At 51.8% G+C, this 26,554-nt stretch overlaps 1 protein-coding gene across 3 annotated transcripts in view; it reads right to left on the bottom strand.

The window, feature by feature from the left end:
- Positions 1-26,554, bottom strand: part of LZTS3 (leucine zipper tumor suppressor family member 3) — a 41,543-nt gene that overhangs the window by 11,914 nt on the left and 3,075 nt on the right. For 2 of the 3 annotated variants that reach the window (XM_068149443.1, XM_068149445.1), the window contains exon 2: positions 1,229-1,717. In XM_068149443.1, coding sequence (XP_068005544.1) covers positions 1,229-1,678 — 450 coding nt within the window. In that variant the 5' untranslated portion in view covers positions 1,679-1,717. Of the gene's footprint in view, positions 1-1,228; positions 1,718-10,272; positions 10,397-26,554 lie in introns of those variants that run through there. The other variant, XM_068149444.1, reaches the window with a different exon arrangement.

Genomic DNA, 26,554 nt, shown 5'->3' with positions numbered 1-26,554 from the left:
TGTGTTTCCCATTTGCTGAAAACTGAACTGAACTCTTGGATTAGCAGCAAATGTGACCCAGGAGTACCATGTTTCCCTCCTGCCAGCAGTCCTCTGCATGGTCATCATGTCCTGCTTATGCCTTGACAGGAGAAGGTAGGAGCTGTGACCCCAGCCATTGCTGGCCCATGTGCAGTGACAATGGGCGAGGAACATGCTGAAGCTGCTCTTCATTTGAATGTTTGTGTTTTCTGCAGGCAGAAGCAGGGCTGGGAGGAGGAAGAACCAAGGGCTGTAAAGGATTTAGAAAGGATTTTAAAGCCTTGCAGATTCCTCACCCTGTGAGTGCACCTACAGAAACAAAATTGTCCTCAAAATGGGATTGCATCTCCTTTCCTGCATGTTGGGCTTCAGGTGACAATTAACCCAGAGGAAGCTCCTTTGTGTTAGCAAAGATTCTTTGAATATGCCTTCCAGGGAAAGCAGAGTGAGCCCTGGTGAGCAAGCAACATTGGAGGCTGAAAAAATGGTGCCTGGCATTCAGGACTGAGATGGACTGCAGGGGCTGGTGGATTAACAACCCAGGAGACAAGGGCACCAGAAATAACACTGCACAAGGCAGCATCTCCAGGCCACAAATTATGGAAGTCACTGGAGCAGAGCAGCAGGCTGTATAAGCCACTGCTGGCTTGGGGGATTTTGCTCCTCACCACCATCGTGGGGGCTTTGCTTCTCTAGGTGTGGGAGATGTTTCCTCCCCAAAGCCAGTATGAGCCATGAGGACTGGCCATGGATGGGCAGCAGCAGGGGTATTTTTCAAGTCTTGTCTACTTGTCCCTCACAAGGAGCACTGGGATTTGGAACAGATGGTCATAGCTGCTTTCAAGCAACAACTTCTGCTGGCAGTAGGCTCTTGGAAACTGCCTGTATGTGGCACAAAACTGAGAGACTCAGATGCTGGACTTTCTGAACAGAGAGCCAACTCCAGCTCTGTCCCCATCAGTCAGGGAGGCAGGCAAGGTATCTTAGGTAGATTGGAATAGTCAGTGACTTAAGTAGATGCTTAAATGAGCTGAAAACTTAGCTGTGAGACTTCTGACCACATTCTTGGGTTCCTCAAGAACTAACATTCCCCTCCATAGGCTGAATTAGACTGCCAGGACTGCAGCGTGGCCCAAGGCTGCCTGGTCTGTGTTTCTAGAGCTGTGCCACTGTCATCCAGCTGCTGCAGGGGGTGGGGGGTTCTCACCTGGTCTAGTTTGCCGGAGATCGGCAATATCTTTGGTGGGTTATTGGGCTCTCGGTACTGGGGGGGCGGCGGCAAGTTCTTCTCGTTGTTGGTGGTCACGTTCCCGCAGATGTCCATCTTCACCTTCTCGCTCTTCCGCAAGTCGCCGTTGATGTAGAGGGAATTGGAGACCTTCTCTGACTTGTAGGTCTTCTCCTCGCCCGAGTAGCGGTTGGAGATCTCCCGCGTGGAGTAGCCGTTGCGAGAGCTCTCCAGCTGCCGGCTGCTGCTCTGCGTCCGGGTCCCCACGCTCTTCATGGCGAACTCTTGGTCGTTGGCAACGCCGCTGCCCACGCTCCCCATGGCGCGCCGGGAGAGGAGCTGGGATGGCCGGGGGGCAAAGCTGTGGAAACTCTCTGGGCTAGGGTAGGTTGGGTCACTAAGAATGGGCAGCGTCTCTAGAGTGGCCATGGCAGTGCAGGAGCGAGGTGGAGGCACAGGTCAGTGGCACTAGGAGAAGGAGGAAAAGGAAAGCTCTGTGTAAGAGATAAAAAGTATCTACTACACCTTTTGCAGATCAGTATCACAGAATCATCTGAGGTTGGAAAGGACTTTTAAGATCAAGTCCAACAGTTAACCCAGCACTGGAGGCTTCTGCAAGGTGTGCTGCCTGGAGCATCCTCCCTTGCTCCAGCATCCTGATCTTCTCAGAACTTGGTTCTTTCCAAAACACCTCAGAATCCCAGCGTGGTGGCAGTTGGAAGAGACCTCTTGTAGACCACCCAGTCCAACCCCCTAGCTAAGGCAGGGTCACCCACAGCAGATTGTCCAGGATCACTTTGTCCAGGTGGGTTTGGAATCTGCTTTTCAGTGACTTTGAGAGCCTTATAGGCTGTGCCTTTTTTATGGGACAAAGGTCTCAGCTCCACACAGGGGAAAGGCAGTAGCCAAATTGCCCCATGCAGTGCTCCCTGGCCTCACTCAGTAGGTGGAGGAGAAATCCAGGTTACATTCTCCTTGTTGGGTAAATTCCACAGTGACATTTACACATTTATGTTGACTTTCTAAGGGCAGGATGAGGTCACTGGAAAGTTTGATCCTTCAAAACATAACCCCACAACAACAAGCAGTATGAGCTAAGGAAGAAAAATGTCTTTAGTGGGGTGAGAGCCACAGCCTGGGCAAAATGGTGGCAACATCCTCCAAGACAACTCAGGGGAAGGCTCCTGCTCAGCCTTGTGGCATCTCCATTGGTGGTCTTCACTGGGGGAGTATTGCAGCCTTTCCCTGACCCTGGAGACCCTCAGGCAGTGGTTTCCACATCAAGGAGGCTTCTGCTTAGGACCATGTCCCAAACCCCTCTGGGATGTTGAGCTGGGATGTTCCCATCCAGTGCCAGTAATGCAAAACCCGCTGGGGATGGACAGGCTCTGCAAACAGACCTTTTGCCATACATTTGTTTCCCCTTTTTCTATGCTATGTTTTTTTTCCTTTTTACAACCTTTTTTTTTTTCCCCTTTTCCTTTTAATGGGGAACCATCCAAGAAAATATTTGGGAAGAAAAAATGGTGATTAGCTTCTGTTTACTCTAAAGGCAGGATCTGATAACCAGAGCATACGGATAAGCATCACAAATATGTTAGTAAGGAGATTCCCAGTGCCAGCAGATCCCTGACAGCACAGCTTTGCCAAAAAGGGCCTGCCTCTTCTGTTTGCAGGAGCAGTTCTCACTTCTGTATCTTCTGGCCAGCTCCAGTTCCCAGTCAGACTTTACCTTGGTTGTTTCTCAGGTAAACTGGAAAATCAATGTTTTGAGAACAGTGAGTAAGGAGCAACACCACCATGCTCTGACCCCAGAGCTGGAAGGTCATTTTGTTCTCCTTCCAGGTTTGGAGGAATCTGTGATTAAGAATTTCCCTGGGACAATTCTCCTTAAATCTCCTTATCACCTCCTCCTTCCCATAAGAACAGGAAGTGAAATTGGGTTTATGGGTGGTCCCCAATGAGAGGAACAAGGACAGCCTGGCAGGCTGTGAACACGGTGGGGGAAGCCCCACAGCTTGCCTTTACCAGCATTTCATTCCCAAGTCTGTCCTTTAGAAAGAAAGAGGAGTCACCTCCAGGCACAACTGGGCTGACAAGAGACCCCTGAACCATAGCAGAGGGGTGAAAGTTCCTTCCCCTACTCTGTGGTGAGGAGGTTCCAGACGGGCAGAAAACCAAAGCAGAAGTTTTAGTCAACCTGCCAGCCAATGCCCTTTCCAGATGTTTTCTTTTTCCAGAGGCTACTTACTATCTGCAGTGATGAGAAGGCACCAGCACCACCACACTCTTCATTCTCAGCAGACTCCCAAGAAGACACCAAGTCCATCCCACCTCATGAGGAGAACTAGGTCTACTCAAATCACTCCTGAGTGATGTCTGTCCATCTATCTATCCATCCATCCATCACGGTACTCACCACCTCCAAGACCTGACACAAGCCTTGCCACATCCTGCCCTCACCCCAGTTTGCCAGAGCCCTGTAGTTAGAGCAGGAACTTGAGCAGGGGACTTTGTGTAGACACAAAGGAGAAGGAGGGAGCCCTTCCAGAACAAATGCTGAGGTCATTTCCCAGCATTATTCTGTTCATAAAAGCTGCACAGGATTTCTCTGCCTGCCTGGGTTTTTTCAAAGCACCCTTCTGGTAGGTGTCTCCATGCCAACACCTTCCCTAGGTAAGGGAAGGTGCTGTGTCTCATCGGTACAGATAAGCCTTCTCTCTGGCTGTGCATGCTGGGACTTTACACAGTAGTGCAGCTCACCACCATCTCCATGCTGCATGACCTCTCTGTCCCATCCAACCACATTAGCCCCTTGGCCTCATCCCCAGCAGCTTTGTGTTGGAAACAGCAGTGAGTTTATGCCTGATGCAGAAAATCTGGGGTGAAATTTCCTCTTCCCCAGCTGTGGTGGGTAAATTCTTCATGGCCACCTCTTATCAAGGTGTCCTACCATGCCTGCAGCACCCAAGGGACAACTAGATGCTATTGTAAAAATAACAATCCATAGAATCATAGAATGGCTTGGGTTGGAAGGGACCTGTAAAGATCACCTAGTCCCACCCTCTGCCATGGGCAAGGACATCTTCAACTAATTCAGGTTGCTCAAAGCCCCAAGCAACCTGGCCTCGAACACTTTCAGGGGTGGGACACCCAAAATGTCCCTCAGCAACCTGTACCAGTGTCTCACCACCCTCACAGTGAGGAACTTTTTCCTTACATCTAATCTAAATCTCCTCTCATCCAGTTTAAAACCCCTTGTCACTCCTCATTCCCTGCAATCCCTGCTCAAAAGCCTGTCTCCAACTTTCTGATCAGGGCTGCTTAAATACTGAAAGACCACCAGAAGGTTTCCTTGGAGCTTTCTCTTCTCCAGGCTGAACAACCCCCACTCTCTCAGCCTGGCCTCACAGCAGAGGGCTTCCAGCCCCCCCCAGCATTGCTGTGGCCTCCACTTCAACAGGTCCTCACCTCTGCTGTGCTGAGATCCATAAAACACTTTCTGCATCTTTGCACTTGCTTTACCCAGATGTCAGTGAGTCCCATCAGATCAGACAGAAGATGACCTGCACTCATATAAGCAGCCACATGGTTAACTACACAGAGATGGTGAAGACCTGGCTGGGTCTGCCCCAGCAGGTTAATTGTTAACACTCTTGTAACAAAGGCCTTTGGGAGCCATACCTGGGCACCATGCCATGCCAGAATGAAATCAATCACTGGTCTCAGGCAGAGTGAGCTCCAGGAAACCGCCCAAAAGCCAGGCAGTGCCTTGGCACAAGCTCCCTCCCAGGCATGTGGTCCTGGCAGGACGGGCAGCAAAGGCATCTGAAGGTCAAGAATTCCACCCCCCTGCCAACTGCAGTAAGAGGTGTTCCTGTGACCTCCACCAGCCAGGTTGCTTTGTGTCTGTTTTCATCACCAAGCCATTGCCCACACAAGGAAAACAGGTTGGGTTGGTTGGGGTTTTTTTGGGGTAGGGCAGACCTACACCTGCTCTGTGTTTAGAGCTCTGGTGGCTTTCCAGTATGTTGGCAGAGAGCTGGTGTGGCTGAAGGAAAAAATATCCTCATGTGTTGAGCTGGTGGAGCAGGTTAGAAACAGTGTAAAAGCAGTGACAACTCATTTGCTAGGATACCTTCTGCTTCTTGGAGACTGGGAGAGAGAAAAGGTCAGTAGTGGATTAGAAGCAAGAAAACAGCTCTAAGGAGCAAAACCACCTTCATCCAGAGAAGCATTAACAAGCCCTGGGGGAAAAACACCACAGAAGCTCAAGACCTGTAACCAGGCTGAGACAATAGGAGATGTTTGAATCTGGGTTTCAGAAGAGCCACCAGCACCTCAAAGGCTGTTGCTCAGGTCGATGTGGTCACCCTGTGCTCCCATGACACAGCTCCAACAGTAATGGTAAGATGGGAGCCCACCTGAGGCTCCCTGGCTGGTCTGGGGCACATGGACTTGGGCATAAGGGAGGACCACTGCAGTGCTGGGAAAGGTCAGATGTACCTGCATCTGTACTCAGTGCTCTCATCATGCCCTGCAAAGTGCACTGCTTGTCTTAGCTGTCCCACCACACACCTCTGAGAAGGTTGTCTTCTCCCAAATCACTTTCAGATGGAAAATACAGCTACATCAAGTCCAACCTTCTATACAACACTTCCATGACTGCTAGACCATGTCCCAAAGTGCCATACCTACTTTTGTTAACACCTCCAGGGATGATGACTTCACCACTTCCCTACCAGTCCGTGATTCTGACACCTCCCGTCCCAGCAGCTGAGAGCACTGAGGGGACCACACAGAGCCCCATGGCATCCTTTGGATGATAACTGGGCCCCCTTAAAAGCCATCAGCCTCCCAGCACATAGCCCTGCCTAAGACATAAGAACCAAACCTGGCTCCCCTCCCCTGCAAATGTGGCAGCATGGTGTGGAGGGGCTGGATTTGGGGGAGGCAGGTCCCTGTTGCAGAACTTGTGCTCTCTTGGGCTGCTGTGGGAAATCAAACCAAGAGGCTTCCAAACGTTTCCTTTTCCTTCCTGTCTGCTAATGAGATAATTACAGCTTTTGTGTGCTGGGAAACGACTTTCTCATTACAGGGGCCACAGCAGCTATTTACATAATAAGCCTGAAACAAAAGAGAGGAGATGAAAAGGCCCAGGAGGCTCTTCGGGAGAGTTGTGTTGCTGAGGGAGAGCCTGCAGGATAATGGTGAGGGGATGCCCACAGGATGATGGTGAGGGGATGCCCACGGGATGATGGTGAGGGGATGCCCACGGGATGATGGTGAGGGGATGCCCACGGGATGATGGCTTTCTCTGTCCCTGAGGTCCCTCTGCCAAGGTCTGCTGGTAGCACTTTATCCAGGTTACCCCCAGCATGGAATGTTCCTCATTCTCAGCTGCAAGGGTCCCCAGGGTCCCCAGAACCAGGCCAGTATGCTCTCATAAACCACCCATCACGATTCCAGATTGCCAAAGGGTTTGGGAAAGGTGACTGTGCTTGGAGACCCTTGTGAGTGGGTGACAGGGAGAGCCGTGGCAGGTTTGCCCTGAAGAGGCTCAGCGTATGTGCTGAGGGGGACAGTCTGTTGTGACAGGACAAGAGGTGGTGGTTCAAACCACAAGAAGGAGATTCAGACTACCGAGAAGTAAGACTTTTTTTTACACTGAGGGTGGTAAGACCCTGGCCCAGGTTGCCCAGAGAGGTAGGAGATGCCCCATCCCCGGATCCACTCCAGATCAGGTGGTTTGGGGCTCTGAGCAACCTGCTCCAGGGGCAGATGTCCCTGCTGACTGCAGGGGGGGTGGAACTAGATGATTTTTGAAGGTTCCTTCCAACCCAACCCATTCTATGATTCTGTGATTCTATGTGGGGCTTGCAATGACACCTTGGGACAAATCCCACCACCAGAGGGTACGTCTGCTAGCAAACTGGCTCACCTCCTGTCCCACCTCCAATGTCCCAGTTTCCACATGCCTCCAGCGGTGGCCAAAGGACACGCTGAGTTCCAATCTGTCCCATCCCATGCCCCTCGTCCCTGTTTCTTGTCCCAATTCCTGGCCAAGGGACAAGCTGAATACCAAACTGTCCTATTCCACTTTGCTGTCCCCAGAGCTGGCCAAAGGACACCGAGCACCAACCTATCCTATCCCCTATCCCATGCCCTATGTCCTGAGTCCCATTTCCACATTTTCCCAGCTGGCCAAGGGACACTTTGGGTACCACACTGTCACATCCCATGCCCCACTTCCCTGCCCCCACAGCTGGATAGGGGACACTGGGTACCAAACTGTCCCATCCCACACCCCAGTGCCCCGTTCTCCAGCTGGCCAAGGGCATGCCACCAGCCTGCCAAGCCACCCCCTCCCTTGCTTAATAAAGGCCCCATTGTTCTTCCCCACAAAGCCTGAGCAGTGCAGCCAGCTCCACCTTCCTTGGCTAATCCTCCCCCTCTGCTATCAGTTTTCCTCCTCCATGTTTAAGGGACACGTTCCACTGCCACCCCTATCCTTCCTTTTCCCCCAAGAAGAGGCAGGAGGGGTGAATCACAGCAAAGCACAGCTGAAACCTCCACCACACTGCACATGGTCTTGGGTCTGTGCTGCTCTGCTTGTCCTCCTTCCCTTTGTGCTCCCACAAGTACTGCTGGAATGGACACCCCACTGCTTATGTGCTATGCCTAGGCCTCTGTGGCACAGCATCCTGATGGTGAGAATGATGAAGGGACCAGAGGTTTGTGCTGGGTCCATGCTTGCAGACCACAGCTCTGCCCCAGAGCATCCCTCTGCAAGCACAAGGCTCAGAGACCCTGGCAGCTGCCTAGAAACCCCTTATCAGCAACAACCCCCTCCAAGAGCACTGCTATTGCTCATCCAGGACAAGTTGCTCCACCATCCCAAGCCCCAGCACAGCTCCTCATGTTGGGGTGCTCCTGGGTTTAATCCACAGGATTTTCTGGATGTGATAGAGCAGACAAAGGTGTGGAATGAAAGGCTCACTCAGCAGGCTGCACCATGCTTGAGCTGCTCCAGCAAGACATCAAAATTGCTCTGGAGGCTGCAGTGGGGTGGGCAAAGCCCCAGAGAAACTCTAACAGGTGACAGAGAGATGTAACTTAGTGCTCTGTGATGTGTATGAGATCCAGGCAGGCTTTACAATCTCCATCCTTGAAGGTTTCCAAGCCCTGACTGGACCAAACAGGGTGTGGCCTTGTAACTAAGCTGTGTCACTGGTACAGTCCTCATCCTCAGGGGCACTTTATCCCCTTTTCCCAGGCTGCTCTCAAAAACCGAGGTTTGGATCCAGGTTGTTGTCCTCCAGGAATCACTCAGGGGTAGATTGAAGGAATTGTCCAGTACATGGCATGTCCATCATCCCAAGGAGCACAGAGTGCCAGCAGCACAGGATGGTTTCAAGCTCAGCCTAAACTGCCAACTCACACTCTGTATGTCCATCAGGAAGGATTCAAACATGGTCTTATCTGTGCCCACCAACCTTTGTGGCTGTCCCTGGAAGGCACCAGCTGTGGGCTGGTTATTGTCCCCAGTAAAGTCCCAGAAACAACTGCTGCCTGGAAAACACCAGGGGCACACAGAAAACTCCCTCAGTTCACTGCCTGTAGGGGTAGGGTGGTTTGATGGAGCAGCCTCAGTGCTGGCTGTGGGGCTGCACATGTGGCTTCTCCATGCTGCAGGCTGGACCACTTGAACTCATTCCAGCCCTGTGTGCTTCATTTTCCTCTTACTCAGGAACTGCTTCCTAGTCAAGGTGGCTGGAGATGAGCTGCTGGTGGTCGTGCTGCCTGATGTCAATTATTGCAAGAGGGAGTTTCAGGGGGGGCTCCTGACCCATTGCAGCGTGTGGGCATGGTGCTGCTGTCCCCTGAAAGTCCCTTGGTGGGAAGCTACACCTCTTGCCTGGCACCTCAGCAAAGAATCACAGAATGCATCTGGTTGGCAGGGACCCTTGAAGGTCACCTTGTCCAACCCCCCCTGCAGTCAGCAGGGACATCTTTAACTAGATCAGGGTGACTTTGAATGTCTTCAGGGATGGGGCCTCTGGCAGCCTGTTCCAGTATTTCACCACCCTCATTGTGAAGAGCTTCCTCCTAATGTCTGATCTGAATCTACCTCGCTCCAGCAGCAGCTGCCTGAGCAGCCTCATCTGTCTCCATATCCCAAATTTCAGGGATCCCAGTGTGATCCCTCTGCTCCTTGGCCCTGCATGCCTTTCAGTGGGAGCAGAAGGACACCAGCACCCCCTCCTTGTAACCAGATCCTCCCAGGATTTAGCACAAGTTAGACCCCAGCTCTGTAAGGTGCTGCAAGGATGTGGGGGAAGGGGGGAGCTGATCCTGCCTTTTGGGATGAGCCATCTCCCCTGGAGAGGTGCCAAGCAGTCATCACCACAACCCTTGTCTGGCTCTGCCATCTCCAGACCTTGCCCACAGCACTATGCCAGCAGGAAGGACACGGAGGGGACCTGCCACGGCTGCCCACGCCACCGACCCGGTTGTGATTTATCATTAACTCACCCGCAGGAATTTCAAGGGCACGAAGCCAAGCCACGGAGGTGCTCGCCCCTCCCCGGACACAACACCGCGCTCGGAGAAAGCCCCAATCGTGGCTTGCCCCCACCACCAACCTTAGTGCTGCTCCCCAGAGTGGAGCCCCCAAATCCGTCGGAGTGCAAGGTTCTGGTGCTGGTGGATGCCAGCTGGATCCACGGTGAGTGTGGGGAGCTGGGGGAAAGCAGCTTTCCCCACCCTGAGCAGACCCACTTCTGTGCACCCCATCTCTGCTCCAACCCCCGCAGTGCAAATGCAGCTCACTGGGTACACCCCACCCCCAAAAGGCACCTGCAGCATGCCCCACCAGCTCAGCCCCACGCCAATCCACCCAAAATCCTTGTGCTCCCCTGCCCGGCCTCTTTCTGGGCTCAAACAAAGACGCCCAGCGAGAGAGGGAAGGAAAAGAAAGGGAACCACCACCCCAACCCCGCCGCCAAATCCGGGAGATTTACCTGGACAAACCAGGGGTGCATCCTCCAGCTCCTTGCCCTCCACAGGTCTCCAAGTTCATTGTCTCCCTTCTTGGTACCCCAGGGGAAAAAAAACACAACAAAGTGCTACCTGCAGAGAGCAACCTGCTGCTGAGCCGGGGCCAAGCGCTGCACTTTGCTCGGTGTGATTGGCCACCGCTGCCCCAGCCCACGGGACCTTAACTCTTTGTGCCCATCAGGCTGGAGAGCAGCCCCGTGGCCTCCGACGGGGAACCGGGGGTGCAACAGCTCCCGGGATTTGGGGTCCGAAAGCCTGGGCTTCGGGGTTTGGATTTCGACGGCTTGGTTTTGCTCAACTTGGGATTTTGAGAGCTGGTGCTTTGTTTATGTTCAGATCGGGATTTTGATGCCCAGCGGTTGGGGTTTTGCTCAAGGAGGAAATTGGGGTCTAGCTGCCTGGTTTTCTTCAGGCGGAGATTTTAGGGGCTGGTGGGTTAATTGCGCTGCGATGGGGATTTGAGGGGTGGATATCTTGTTGTTGTTCTTTTGTTTTTCACGTGGACATTTGGGGAGCTGAGTGTTTAATTTTGCTCCAGTGGTGATTTGGGGGGGGCTGGGGGCTGGCAACTTGCTCTCCAGCGCTGTGGCAGGAGAGCAATCAGGCTTCCCCTTGAGGGCTGGGCAGCTTCCACCCTCGTATCGGATTATTTGCAGTCAGGAAGGGAGCACAAGGAGGGGAATAAAGCCACACAAAGCTGCTGCTGATTTCGAGTGATTTGCCCAAGTGTGTTTTCTATCGGCAGGACCTGTCAAAGGAGTTGCCAGCACAATGTGGGCGCTGTGGGGCTGAGAGCAGCAGGAACAGGAAGCCAGCAATAATGCTAATAAAAATCAGATATGGGCTGTGCCTGCCTTGAAACTAAGGCAAAACATGCTGCTGGGGGCAGGGGGAAGGTGTGAATTAGCCCAGAGTGGATTCCTGTGGAGGCTCAAGCTCTTAATTTTGCCCTTTGACTTCAGAACCCAAGACTTCCAAAACACCAGGCTGGTTTACACACCGCTGGAAGAGATTCCCAGCATGCACCTTGGAAACAGCCACACAGGCAGCAAGGCCTCTCCATCCCAGGAACCACTCTTGCAATAACCAGAGCTGACCCAAGAGCTTTGTCAGGTTACTGACCCTTCCCACCAGTGGGATCATAACATTTTAGGATCACAGAACTGTTGAGGTCATCCCATCCAACCAGTCACCTAGAGCTCACATCCCACCACTGCTCTTAAGCCATTACCACTAACCCCCACCCCTCAGCACCACATCCATCTGTCTTTTAAATACCTCCAGGGGTGGTGACTCCATCAGCTCCCTGGGCAGCCTGTTCCACTGCCTAATAACCTTTTGTGTGAAGAATAACCTCCCCTGGCACAGCCTGAGGCCATTTCCTCATGTCCTGTTGCATGTTATATGTAAGTAGAGACCAGCTCCCACTTGGTTCCAACCTCCTTTGAGGTAGTTGTCGACGGTGAGCATGTTGAGAGCGTGCACGGCATCAATCGCTTCCAGCTCCCAAGCTTAGTTCTTTTGGATGAGGAATCCTGGCCATGGTTTCCCCTGCTGAGTGTGGTAGGTGGCTCGAGATCCCCCTCTACCTGGCAACATGCAGCATGCCTCACTGCACTTCCCCTAGAGGCCATGGAAGCAATGCCAGTCTTTGTCCCCCAAAAGCCAAGAGAAGCACAGCAGCCCCACCAGCACCACCCCCAGACATCAGAGGTTTCCCCATCTCAGCGAGGGCACCACCAGCGCCCCCATTTCATACACTTCTTTCCCCTCAGTGGAAGGAAGATTTGCCCTGACTTTGCCATCTCCAGCAGCTCACTCTGGGGCAGCAGCCCCTCTGCAAACCTCCCTTTCCCCAGGAGGCTCGAGCTGTTCATGACCACGATGCCCGTGCTGAGAAAGTGAACAAGTCACAGAATTGTTTCATTTGGAGAAGACCTCTAAGTTTGAGTGCAACCATCAGCCCCACACCACCATGGCCATCAAGCCATGTCCTGAAATGCCATGACCACACCTTTCCTAAACACCTCCAGGGATGGTGACTGCACCACCTCCCTGGGCAGCCTGTTCCAAGCCCTGGCAACTCTTGCAGGACAGAAAATTTTCCTCATCTCCAACCTAACCCTCCCCTGGCACAATTCTTCTCCTTCTATCACCTGATACTAGGGAGAAGAGACCAACCCCCACCTCACTCCAACCTCTTTTCAGGCTGCAATGCAGCCTGTGCAGAGCAGCTTAAAGTTCTGGGGGTTTGCAGCTTTGAGTGGGAGCCACAACAAAAGAGACACCTAGAGCTTAAAAGAAAAAGGCAAAAAGGAGGAAGAAAAAAAAAGAGAAAAGAAAAAAAGGGGGAAAAGAAAGGAGCAGATTGTCTTTCTCTGCTCAAAGGATCCCTTGGACTGGCTGCTGTCAAATGGGACCCCAGGGACTCCTCCTGAGTTTTTCTCTTCTGCAGGAAAAAATTCTCCTCTTTGATTTCTCTTCTCTTGGAGCCATTTCATTTCAAGATCCCAGAAGCTCTCTGAGCTCCCTGGACTTCTGCTGCAGAACTGGTGAAGTGTTAGAATGAGCTGGTGGGGTGGTTGGTCTCTTCTCCCAAGGGACAAGTGACGGGACCAGAGGAAATGGCCTCAAGTTGCACCAGGGGAAGTTTAGGTAGGACCTGTGGTAAAGTGTCTTAGTTGAAAGGGTTGTTAAGAGCTCTAACAGGCTGCCCAGCACAGTGGTGTAGTCCCTGTCCCTGGAAGGACTGAAAAGCTGTGTAGATGTGGTACTGAGGGCCATGGTTTAGTGGTGGACTAGACAGTGCTGAGTTAATGGTTGGACTCAATGATTGTAGATGTCTTTTTCTGCTATTCTAAAATCCCCACCAGTCTGTACAACCTGGGCAAGCTCTGTGGCTGAGCTCCCAGGAGAAATGTCAAGTGAACTCTCAGTGGTTATTTGTGCTGACATGATGCAGAAGTCTTCTCTCTACCTGGAGGTTCACCTGCACCAGTACTTGCACCCTGAGATCCCAGCATTGCACTGGTCTGAAAGCTAAAATGCTCAGAGCAGTTCCTGCTCATTAAGTGAAATAATTTGAGCCCACACGAGGCCCCTTCATACCCATGAGGAGCTGCAGATGGGAGAGGACACTCTCCATCTGCCACAGGGGACTGGAGGGGGTTCCTGAGTCTTGGTTGGCATTTCAGAACCATTTTGATGCCAGCTGAGCAGAAATCTTGAAAGAGTAAAGCAAGGCTGGGGAGAAGCTCCTAGACGTTGGCTTTAAGCAGCCCTGTGGTACATGTCAGGTGTGTGTCCTCCTTTCCTTGCTGAGCATGGACCACACTCCAGCTTTTCAGAGCACCATCCCTTTCCCTAGTTCCAGCAGGTTTACTTGCATTCCTCAGCTTGGCATGGCCACCTTGCCCTAAGCAAATAACTGATACACTCTGGATCAGGCCAAGGATCCATCCTGGATCCATCTAGCCCCCACTGAATGAGGAAAAGACCCTGGTGACCAAGCCTCACACCTCCACCCCAGCTCCTACTGCTGTGCATTGTGCTGTCCATCTAACCCAGCATCTGTGGACTAAAGCCAGCCAAAGCCTTTTGATGCTTTGTGCTGGTGCTGGGCAGAGACTTGCAAGGGGAGAACACTGAACCGACCTCTGGTCTCACAGCTCCTGGATTTTTACCTCAACCCTTGAGCTGAGGGCAGCAGGATGTTTCAGAGGTGCCCATAAGATGGGAAGCACTTGTGAAACAAGCTCCAGAGGAACTTCACACATGTTTCAAGCTTGCACTTCATCTGTTTGGGGCAGAATTCATCCTGGCACAGCATCCTCATTAATTTGTAATCCCACGCTGCTGGTCTCACCTGTGCTGCTGGCAGGGACTGCTGTGGGATCTGTCTATAAACACCAGAAGTCTTCTCAGCATTTCTCCTCTGTAGGCTTTTAAATGAATCTGTGCTGATGAATCACTCAGCCATCCCCAGGAGGCTTTACAAGAGTGCTGGTGGCTTTGGGGCAGCGCTTCTGACAGCTTGCAGTTGGGAGCAGGACCACAGCCACGGCCAAATGACACACAGATGTCAATCTTTGTCTCCTTTCCAGTGTGGAAAGGAAAAGCACTTAGCCAAAGAAATGTCAGGAGGCAGATAAAGGAAGAAATCAGGAAGAAATGGAAGACATCTCCTCCCTTGTGCAGTGGTAGCTGGGCTGGAGAGTTCCCTGCCGTGAGATACAAGTGATGCTCAGTGGGCACCTGGGTTCAGAGGGCAGCTTGACAGGTTCATGAACAAGAATGTCTTCCCCAAAAGGGTTATGATGCCCTGGACCAGGCTGCCCAGGGCAGTGGTAGAGTTTCAATCCCTGGAGGGGTTTAAAAGCTGTGTAGATGAGGTGCTGAGGGATATGGTTCACTGGCAGCCTAGCAGTGCTGGGCTAATGGTTGGACTCAATGATCTTGAAGGTCTTCTCCAAACAAACCATATTCTGTGATTCTGTGATCTTTGTACATCTTCTTGCCTTGTCTCCATGGCTCTTAACAGCCTCTTCCTGGCCACCCTGATCCTGCTTCCTTCATCTTCTCAGCCTAGGAAGCACCACCCTGTGAAGCTGGCACCTATTTGCCTTGGGAAGGGTCTTCTTTATCATAGAATCATAGAATGGTTTGGGTTGGAAGGGACCTTTCAAGGTCATCCAGTCCAACCACTTGCAATCAGCAGGGGCATCTGCCATTAGAGCAGGTGGCTCAGAGCCCCAAACAACCTGACCTGGAATGGTTCCCACAACCAGGGCAACCTGGGCCAGGGTCTCACCACCTTCAGTGTGAAACATTTCTTCCTTCCCTCCAGTCTGAATCTCCCTCTTTTAGTTTAAACCATCACCCTTGGTCCTGTCACAACAGACCCTGCTAAAAAGGTTGTCTCCAGCTTTCCTGTAGCCCCCTTTAAGCACTAAAGAGCCACAAAATGTCTCCCTGGGAGCCTTCTATTCTCCTTTTTTTCTTTTCTTTTGCCTGCTTCTAGTGTGATCCTGTCTGAAGAACCATTATCACTCGTGTCAGCACCACATTGGTGGTGGCTGCTGAGCTGTGACTTCACTCCCCATTCGAGGTGGCTGCACCAGGAGTGAGGCACTGCTGAGATGTTGGCTGTGGCAGGAAGGAGAGGGGTTAAACCCCACCCCCCCAAATGTCAGTGGTGCTAAAAATAGCCAGACTTTTCCTGCTGATGTTGACTCACCCCTCACAGACCACAACTTCCTGAGACACGTCAGAGGCTGTGGGGAAATGGCCTGGCCCTGTGCTGCTCCAAACAGACCCTGTGTTTGTCTCCAGAGTGACCTTTGGTCATCCTCCAAAAGCCAGCCTCCTCTGAACGAGTCTGCAGGGGTGGTGGGATAGGAGATGGTGCTAAGAGAGACTGAATGTGTCAGCATGCCAGCATAGGTGGGCTTGAAAGGAGGGTGGGCTGAGCACCCTCACTGGCTTCTTCTTCCTTAGGGATTTGCTGGGGTTCCTCCAGTGGGGCTTTCTCTACCTGCAGGTTCCCTTCTCCTCTGCAACAAGCTGCCCAGCAGAAAGTGGGGCTTTGGGTGTGTTCATTCCCACAGAACTCTCTCTGGTTGAAATCCACTCATTGCTCCAGTTCACACCACCACCACTACCACCCATCTCTCCCCAAGTGCCAGAGCTTTAGCCCTGCCTGGGAATGGCTCAAAGGTCCCTTCCCTAAAAACCTCATCTGATGGTTCCAGTGAAAGAGGAGAAATGTACAAAAGACACAACCCCAGTTAGTTTGGAGATGTGGGGACCAGGGGTCTGTCTAGCTCCTTCTAGCTATCCAGCTGAGATCACAGCCAGGGGCAACGAAGCCTCTGAAAGCCACCACATGACCCCAGAAGCCCACACAGCCATTTGGTCTGGTTGACCAGGTCATGGTGACTGAAGGAGAGAATAAAGCAGAGGGGTAGAGGAGGGAGTGCATGTGGGGGTTGATGTTATCTAAGCCATGTGCAAACAGCTTGGTGAGCTTTGGTGCCAGCCAACTTCCTTGCCCTGATAGAGCCCATCTCATCCTGCTCAACCCTTCCCACTGAGTGATATAACCTCTCCAGCACTTAGATCCTCATGGTCCTAACCCAACCTGCTCAAAGTTCTGCTGCTTGATCACTGTGACACTCTCACAGCAAGGGAAAGGTGCACCTGCCCTGCAGGGTCTCACTGGTGTAGGGACACCCATCCCACAGCTCCATCTGGGGTTAAAGGAGGGGTTGTCATTGATACTTTGGGAGCCACTTCCTTCCTCTTCCCTCCTCCAGAATAGCTTTTTTGTCTTTGGGTTTGTTTTCTTTCTTGCATTAAAAAGGTTTGATCCTGACTGCTTTGAATGGATTGTAAGGCAGCACTGAATGCCTCCTGGGCTGTGGCTTTTCGGATAAGAGAGAGAGGAGGGACTTTCATTGTGTCCAACCTTGCAAACCTTTGGAGACAAAAGGCATTGCCTCCTGCTGCTGTTGCTCCCTGCCTGGGTCTGTTTCACTCTGAGGAGTCCCATGTCCTCACCCAACTCCTCCCTTAGATCAGAGAGCCAGCCACCTGCTCACATGCTACTCATCCTTCATGGAGCAGTCCCATGAGCTCCACCAGCACAGCTCCTCTGCAGGGGTAAAAATGGGCTGTCCATCTCTTGGCCAGATCAGACGTGGCCAGGTATGACACAGTCTCTGCTGTGCCAGAGATCTTCACCAATCCAAATCCAAATCCAAATCCAGATCCAAATCCAAATGCAAAGTCATCTCAGTCTGCCCCTTGTGATGCTAAGACCTCCAGCTGCTTCTTGTGTGTGTAGAGACTCAGCCATCAGGTAAACAGTGCAAACCCAGGATCTCCCTCTCATAGCCACCACTGCCAGGTGCTTGGAACACATCAGTGATGGTTTCAGAAGGCAGCGAGAGCCTCAGGTGATGCCGACCTGCCAACCTGGCTGCAGAGATGGCTTCCATCTGCTGTGATCCTGACACTTGGCCCTGGGACTCCCTTTGGAACCCCTCCATGATTTAAGGGGAGGACAAGTGACCCACACAGATGGCGAGGTGACAGATGGGGTTGTTGGCAGTGACTGATGGCATTACATGTGGTTGAGCCCTGTGAGGTTTATTCAGCCAGCAGGTGCCCAGATAATAATTTCACCCTGAAAATCCTCTTGGTCTCTTCCAACCAAAATGATTCTATGAGTCTAAAAAGAATCAAAGGCCTGGCCTTTTGGAAGCACTGGTAGAGAGTTAAAGGGTCTTGGAGAGTGAAGTTGGGCTGCCTCTTCTCCACCAAAAATACTGAAGCACCCACATTAGTCACCAGGGCAAGACCTTGTCGGTATTCTGGCTCAAGAGAATTATGGCATTAAGTTTGCAATGAGGGATTCCTCTTCCTGAGCCATCTCAGATCTCTGCTGGAGGTTTATGGACAAGAGGGATTTTTGATTTTAGAAAAAGGAGGGCAGTGAAGTATCTGAGCTGCAGCAGCATTCCCTGTCCCCAAGCTGGAGATCAGAAAAATACTGATAACAATGGAGTAAAGGCAGAAACGCTCGATAATTTCTCTTCTGGCTGATGTTCTCCTGCTGCACAGGGGCAACAAAGTGCTCTCCAGTCCATTAGTAACCTAGGAAGTCACTAAATGGCATGGCCTGGGGATAAACATTTCTAAACAGCGGGCTCAGATTAATTTGCTCCCTCTGGGAGCCTCTAGAAGCAGGATGAGGAGTGGTGTGGCCTGCTGCTCATCCTCTCTGAGAAGTCCTGGGATTTCTCTCTGATCCCAGAAGACTGGCAAGATGATAATTGCAGTGCAATATTGAAGAGAAGGAGAAAGAAGAGAAGCTGGAGTGGTGGGGTTAGCCTGGCAGAAAGGGATGGAGGCCTGGAGGGATAGAGCGTGGGAAGCTGTCAATGTAAATAGGTGACTCAGGCAAAAGACAACTCTGCCAATTTGCTCAACTTCTTCTGGGGCAGGAAGGTGACCCAGGCAGCTTCACAGATGGAAATATGCTTGTGTGAGGTGCTCTGGTTTGGAGTCACATGGTTATTCTGGTTAAAACATGAGCTGGAGTTATCATTAAAGTGTATGATGGGGAGTGGTGGAAGGATGGATCTTGGCTGGATGCCAGGGGGCTGGGGCAGAGGTGTTTCTAGCTGGGCTCCATGGAGGTCCTCCCAGCCTCCTTCCTGTGCATCTGGGCTTAGAGGAAAAAAGGACTAGGAAGAGGAGAAACCCACTGCTCCTTCCCCATATCTCCCATGCCACAAAGCTTCTCAGGGATACCCCACAAGTCAGGCTGCTGTTGGACCCCCAAATGCTTTCACTCAATTCACTCTCCACAACACTGCCTGGTCCCTCCTCACCCAACCTAATGGCCATAAACCTAATTCAAACACTGGAACAGGCTCTTCAGGGAGATGGTTGATTTCCCATCCCTGCAGGTGTTTCAAAGAGAGAGAGATGTGTTGCTGAAGGCCACGGTTTAGCACCAGACTCGGCTGATTTAGCTGACCGTTGGACTCAATGACCTTAAAGGGCTTTTCCCACCAAAACCATTCCAGGATTCTAGGATTCTATGAATGTCTTCTGTGCTCCATGAATTTTTGGCAGTGACCTTTGCAAGGGAACTATGCCCTCTGAGAAAAGCTCCCTGGTTTAGTTTCTCCTTAACCAAGTGAGCCATCTCCAGTTGCACTTTGAGGAAGAGTGAAGGGTTGCACCCACTCTCCTCTTCATGCCACACACAGGCACTCTAATCCACTTTAGGCTCTGTAATAGCTTGAAGTTTTGGTTCCTCTGAGGCACAATAGGAGTTTAAAATCACTGTGCCAGGCTCCCCTCTTGTATGTCCTTTGCATCTCTACAAGTCCCAGCAGCTCCTGCAAGAGCTGGCCCTGGAGCAGAAGCCATCTCACTGCTGTGATTCCCACCACTTACACAGGACATGGCAGCCACTGCTGACCCTGAAGGACAAGGCAGAATCCCCCAAGGTAATTAATGCCAGTTGCTGCAATCAGCTAATTAGCAAACAAGATCGATTCAAATGGAGTTAAGGTGTCAACAGCTATTATGCAAGCTCGTCTCCGCTGGAGTAAAGCCATCCTGGGAGGGTCTGTGAGAGCTGTTGTGGTCCAAAAGTCCTCGTGGATGGGAAATGGTAAAGAGTTGAAGGAGATTCCAGGGGTAGAAGTGAAATTAAGGACAAAAATCTCATTGCTGGGACAAATTAAGCAGGGAAGGCAACAGGAATGGAAAGTGATCTGTATAATTGCTTGCAGACCTGAAGGGAAAGACAGAAAGAGATAATGGGCACCAGCCAGCCAGTTTGGGATGGGATGGAGAAGTCAGTCCTTCATCAGGGAAATACCCACAGTGTAGGGAACCCCTCAAAAGGAGGGGAGCAGGGCAGGTCTCCCCACTGGGGCAAGGCCAGGGTCAAAGAGCCTGGGAAAGGCTCTCCAGTCCTCCTCCCAGCCACAGGAAATGTGCAGGCAGAGAGCAGGACATAACACTCATCCATCTTCTGCACCCACACCACAATCAGGTCTGCAGTTAAAACTGATTGTCACTTTGGGAAGTGATTTGCCAGCCTGGAATGGTTGGGATGCAACAGGGACCAAACTTGCTCCATTTCTGCCTGCAGACATCTCCTTTGGGAAATGCAAGCCCGGAGATGGATGGGTGACCAGAGTGGGAAACGGGGCTCTGGGACCAGCTCCTGAGCCAGAGGCCAGTGTAAAGCCTGTAGAGACAGCAGCTAATCCTCCCCTAAGCCTGCTGTGAAGGATTTAAGGGGTGTTCATGCCGCTCTCCCCTGGGATCAAGATCCTTAGAGGATAAGAGTGTGATGGAAATGAAGGGATTCTCCTTCCCACAGTAGGGTCTGAAACAGAGACATGGCCCCTGCTGGGATGTGTCAGGGGGCTGAAGTTATCTCCTCTGTGCTCTCTCTGGGAGCAAGGGGATGTCTGCTGTCATCTTCTGTCGGACTTTGGGGGGAAAGCTTTGCTGCTTGGATTTGGAGCTGGCAGATGCCCTGCTTTTACCAAGGCAGTTAGCCCAGATCTCTCTAAACCCCTGGAGGGGTGAAAAATTGCTTTTCATCCTCATGCCAAGGGCGGAGAAATGAAGCAGCAGGATTCCACCCAGGTCCTGTCATGGCCAAAGCTGGGGCTGGGGCTACCCCGGGGGATGCCAGCTCCAAGTCATTCTCCACAGGGCTGATCTCCAGCCCTTCATCCTCCAGCCTGTATTTGTAATGACCCACGTGCAGGACCTTGCACTTGGCCTTTTTGAACCTCCTGAGGTTCAGATGGACCCCCATCTCAAGCTTGTCCAGGTCCTTCCAGATGGTATCTCAGATGGCAAGTAATGCAGGCAAAGCCTTGTACTTCTTTGAGGGCTAAGGAGATGGGGAAAGGCATCAACAGATTGATGGTAAAGTTTATTAAAGAAGAAACAACAAAGTTTTCCATCTTGGAGGAATAACCAGCAGGTGGTGGATGCATGCCCAGAACCTAACGCTGAGGTAGCTGTGCAGGCAAGCTGGGCATTCATAGAATCATTTTGGGTGGAAAAGAGCTTTAAGATCATCAGGTGACTAGCAGGACTTGCTTTTAAAATAAACAGAACCCTTTATCTCCTGAACTCTGCACCCCAACAGAAGGGAATTGATTTCACCCCAAGCAATGCCACCATTAATCACCTCTGGAGCTTGAGACTTTGCTCACGCCTTGGCCGAGGGATCTCTTCCCAAAGCCACGTACACACACCTCTCCCAGTGCTGGGCACAACCCAGCCCTGCTTGGAGCTGGAGTGGGTCCTCCCCTGCTAGCCAGGCTGGCTGGAGAGGGAAATAATCCCTCCTTTCTTTTCCAGCTCTCAGGAATGCACCACACCTGGGGCCCCTCTGGGAGTGTTTGCTGTCCTGCCGGGCACCAGCCCTGGATTGTTTGCCCAGGGATTTTTTGGATATGTAGAATTATGAAAGGCTAATTTGAGCCCCTGAGAGTGTGGAGGGACAAAGCCCATGGCTGGCACTGAGGAATGTCAACAGGCTGTGGGTTGGTTTGGCTGTGGCACTTCCACACAGCCCTCCCAAGCCGCAGATCACACATGGAATGAGTTTGTTTGGGCTCTCCTGGAGAGCAGGCTGAGAGTTGTGGGCAGGGGTTCACCCACCCCACATGCAGGTCGCACAGTCACTGTTTGAGCCATAAGACTGGGCTTTAAAGTAGCTCAGCAGAGTCCCCAGTTTAATTCCTAGTCAGTGTGATCCCTCACCCTTGCTGCCCTGGGCTCAGGGGTCTGCAGTTCAACCTCACAAAGGGAAACTGAGGTCTGCAGGGTTAGGAAACATGCTAAGGACCACAAGAAAGACCCCAAAAGATCAATCCCTGGGGTCTGCAACTGCAACCACGACTGCTCCTCAGCTTGAAAACCCCCCAGGGTGGAGGAGGAGTGCAGCAGCCCACAGATTGGAGGAAGCAGGAGAGCAAACTCCTGCTGCACAGTGTCTGGCCAGGGACCAGCTCGGCAGCAGTGATTTATTATTTACATTGCAGGAGGAGCTGGAAGCTGTGGAGAAGATCAGAGTCTCCCTGAGACTGGCACAAGAGCTGTGCTTTATGGGCTGTCTTCAGCTTGCTCCTCAGATGAGTGTTTATGCTCCTGCTGAGCTGAACTGGGTGGAGTTGTGGCTTCTTCTAGAGGCCTTTTCAGAAATGTATTTATTTGAAGAAGGTGAAATTTGAGCAAGGAACAGGTCCTGGTCTTTTCCAGAGCCCCTTTGGACCATGGTGCCTGGGGGAGGAGAGCCATGGAAGCTGAGGAGCTGCTCTGTGCTGTGCAGGCTATGTGGGGGTGCAGCTCCACCCATCTCAGCCCAGCATCTTAGATGTTTTTGGAGATGTTTTCATCCCCTCCTTTCTGCTCTGGCAGCTCTGAGCCACCCTGAGGACCCATCTCAGCTGCCTCCCCAGTACAGGGACAGCCCTCCCAGGCTGAGTCCAGTCACTTTGGGTGGACAACAGCAGGGCAAGGTGCATGGTCTGACCAAAACAAACACTAACATATCCCTGTGCCATGTCCCTTTGCAATTCCTTGCATTGCTTGAGGCAGAAGATCCCACTGAAGGGAAATGTCTGAGGTGGGACAGCCAGTCTCCCATCCCAAACATCTCAGGTGGGATGGCTTGGGTGTTATTCCAAGTGCTTGCAAGGGGCAGAGCTGGGGATGTAATGAAGGCAGTGGTCCATTGGGGCTGGAAGGAGCTTGTACTAGATCAACTGATATAATTAGAAAGCAGGGACAAGGAGATGAGCTCCTGTGCCCAAAAGCTGGTCTGTTTTTTCCAGCTCCAGCAGCTGGGCTAATAAAAGCTCTGACCTCTTCTTGCTCGTCATCTCCAGCACTTGTCTGCAGGGCATCACCACGGCCACGAGCTCGTGAAGGAGCTCCTGTCCTTGAGGGTTTCCAGGGCTGAGGCTTCTACAACTTTCCTGGACAACATCTGCCACTATCACTGCAGCTAGATTGTCTCTTCTTGCCCCATTGACCCTGGGCTGACAAAAGTGGGCAGTGGTGGTCCTCCCAAAACCCATGCAGCTGAGGATGCTCACCCAATTGACTTTGGCTACCAGTGATGTGCTCAGGTTGTCTCTCTTCATGCTTTGGCTCAGGCAAGACCCCCCAGAATGACAACCCTCTTGCAAAACCCTCTGGTCATGCTCTCTGGTGATGGTGAGGAAATGGTGGATTTGCATGGGAACTTCTCCACCAAGTGCCAACCCCACAAGCCAGGCTTTCCCCCAGGGAAGGAGGAACTGGATGAGAGATCTTCATTCATCTGCAAACCCACATTGTCCCTCTGGCAGCACCTAACTCCCCTATTAACTCCCCAGGCTTGCAAACTGGCCTCACAGCAAGGATTTAGTAGGATTTAGTGACAGGAAACCAGGATTTATGGGACATAGCCACCTGGTTTGGAGAGGAAGAGGTCTGATGTGTTCTGCTGCCTGGCCCCAGGGCTGGAGGGAAGGAAATACGAAGAGCCACAGAACAATATAGGGTCTGCAATAAGGTATTGTGAAAACCTGGGTGGTCCTACTGGTAGATAGAAGAGCAACAAGGCTGGTGAGGGGCTTGGAGGACAGGAGTATGAGGATTGCCTGAGGGAGGGAGCTGGGGTTGTTTAGTCTGGAGAAGAGAAGGCTGAGGGGAGACCTCATTGCTCTCTGTGAGGGAGAGCCTGAAGGGAGGCTGGAGTGAAGCTGGTGTTGGTCTCTTCTCCTGAGTAACCAGCAATAGGGTGAGAGGAAATAGGCTTAAGTTGCACCAAGGGAGGTTTAGGTTCTTTACTCCAAGAGTGGTCAGGCATTGGAACAGGCTGCCCAGGGAGGTGGTGGAGTTGCCATCCTTGAAGGCATTCAAGAAGCTGTAGATGTGGTGCTTCAGAGCATAGTTTAGTGGTCATGGTAGTTGGGTTATGGTTGGACTTGATGATCCTGAAGGCCTTTTCCAACCTTATTGATTCTGTGAGAGGTGCATCAATGCAGGATGAAGCCCAGTCAAGTGCACTGGGCTTGTTCTCCCCCACCTTGACAAAATAAAGAATCTCATCCCATCCTCCTTCCCAGTTCTTCCCTGGCAGGCAGGGACCTGGCAGATGTTGCTCTGCTTGTGGACCTCCCTAGCAGGGAACCAGTTCCATAGAATCACAGAAGGCTTTGGGTTGGAATCAGAGAATCACTTTGGTTAGAAGAGACCTTCAAGGTCACCAAGTCCAGCTGTGAACCCAGCACTGCCAGGCCATCACTAAACCATGTCCCTCAGGTTTAAAGGAAGGAACATTTAAAGGCAGGGATTCACTAGATGCTGGACACACAGTCAGAAATTGCTTATCCCAGTTTGGGTTTGGTTTGATTTGGGTTTTGTTTGATTTTTTTTTCCCCCTGGCTTGGATCATTATTATTCTTACTGGTGCTGGGCTTCCAGAGGAAAACATGTCTTTGGGCCACATACCAAGAGATTTGGTTAATTCCTCACCCTCAGACACATATATATTTATTTTAAAGCACCTCTTGTTGTGTTACTTGGCAACTTGTGAGCCTGGGTATTTCTCCAGCTGATAAATATTTGTGAGGTTGGTTGTCTGAAGAGCGGCATGTGGTTAATAACATGATCTCCCTGCAAAGGAAGTGGCCTCTGATACATCTGGAACATCTCAGCTGGCTCATGGTCAGGATTTGGCCCCAAAAGAAAGGAAGGGTTAGCTTGTCTCCCTACTGGTATGAGGGTGAGGTGGGTGAGTTCATTTTGCATCAATAAATAGAATCATAGAATGCTACAGTTCAGACTCCAACAGCACCCTCCGGGACCAGCTGAGGGCTAAAAGGCTGGAGGTGGCTGCTGAGTGAGCAGTGGGAACATGGAGGATTCCAAAAGATGCTAAAGGGCACAGAGGGACTCAGAAGGCAAGCAGAAGTCATGGAGCAAAAAGGAAAGCTCAGGATCATTGAACAAATCCCATAGCCACCAACTGCTGGAGGCTGGGAGAGTTTCTCTGATGCCGTGAGTTAGCCCAGGCTGCTGTAGGTGTAGCTATCGTGGATCCTCCTGTGCACCAGAGCTGCCCAGGGTCTACATGCTGCAGTGAGGCTCCAGCTGCTAGAGTCATGTTATCCCACAACCCCTCCTAATGTCATCCAAAGGAAAGCCCCAAACATTTCCAGCCTCTGCGACAACTCCAAAACTCGACACGTGTGTGTGAGAAGGAAGGGGCCAGCCACAGAACCAATTAACACAGGAGACAGAAAGCAGACACCTGGCCACCAGGTCTCATCTTGGGTCAAACTCCAGCAAAGCTCAGACAAAACTCATGATCTTGACTCAGGAGCCAGACATAGCCAGCAGGATCCACACACTCATTGCAAGATCAATTTTGTGAGGGTGAGACTCAGCTATGAGCGCTGGGACCCTGGTTTCATCCTTGCAGTAGTTCCCCTGAGATAAATCATGGAATTGTTTTGTTTGGAAAAGGCCTTTAAGATCATCCAGTCCAACCATTCTCTAACTCTACCTAGGCTGGTGCTAAACCATGCCCCTCAGCTCCACGTCTCTGTGCCTTTTAAACACCACCAAGGATGGGTTTTCAATCTCCTCCATGGAGATGAAGCAGGAGCTTCTGCAGCTCCTCCTTTGGGTCAAGGAGATATTCAGCTGCCTCTTCCAGGAGATCTTCCAGCTCCAGCCAAACCTAGGTTATAAAGCATAAGTCATCTCCTCTCCTGACAGCTGCTGTAATACCTATGTTTGCTTTCCTTGCCGTTTAAGAGGCTCTGGGAACCTCCTTGCCTCCTGGGAAGGTGAACTTCTACCTGGCTGTGTTCTGCCTAACCTTCTGCTATGGGACTGCTGCTGTGAGGTTCTCAGAAGCCATGTCCTTCTCACTCATCCCCCCACCAAGAGGTACTTGTGCAGGAACAGCAGGGAGAGGCAACAGTCCAGCCCCTGGCTTCTGAAAAATGGAGGGTGTCAGCATGATCCTTTCCCCTCACGGTGGTGCCTGGCGCTGCAGGGTGATGGGAGAGCTGAGTTTTGGTTGCCTGTTGCTCTCTGCTGAGAAGCACCCACTGACCGCAGGGTCTCGAAGCACCTGGACCACCGTGACCTCCGGGACAGAGCATCACAACCTACCTACGGTGCCACCATGACCTGCATGAAAAGGACCCCTGGAGTACAGAAAGCACAACCAAAGGAGGAATCCAGCCACCCAGCCTAGCTGATGAAGGCTTTACCCAAGGAGAAGAGGCATGGGTGAGTCCGAGGGGTGACCCTGCCTGGTTCCACCAGCCTGCAGGGTAGGAACGTCTGGGCTCCTGGACGTGTGCCTTCATTTCACTTTCAGAGCCCTCAAATAATAACTGTGTTTGCCAGCTCCTGTGACAAGAATGACTAATGGGGAAAGATCCTCAGCAAAGGGAAACAAGAAACCTCCTGTTTCACCCTTTGTTTGCTGGATTTCTCTGACAGCCCCCGGGCATGGGGTGGGCTTTCCTCGGTGCGCTGAGGTCGCCCTATGAGAAAGCAGATTTCAAGCCCTGCAAAAACTCCAGCAACACCTTCTTAACTCTTAAGCTACCCCACCAGGCCCTGACTCCCTTCAGAAACTTTTTGCAGCCCAGTTTATCCAGATTCCTGCTCCACACTGAG

Source organism: Melanerpes formicivorus, unplaced genomic scaffold, assembly GCF_026170545.1.
Source record: "Melanerpes formicivorus ecotype bairdi unplaced genomic scaffold, bMelFor1.0.p_v2 SCAF_18, whole genome shotgun sequence".
Lineage (NCBI taxonomy): Eukaryota > Metazoa > Chordata > Aves > Piciformes > Picidae > Melanerpes > Melanerpes formicivorus.
Note: the sequence above shows the minus strand (reverse complement) of the source record. Positions and strands in the feature narration are given on the sequence as shown.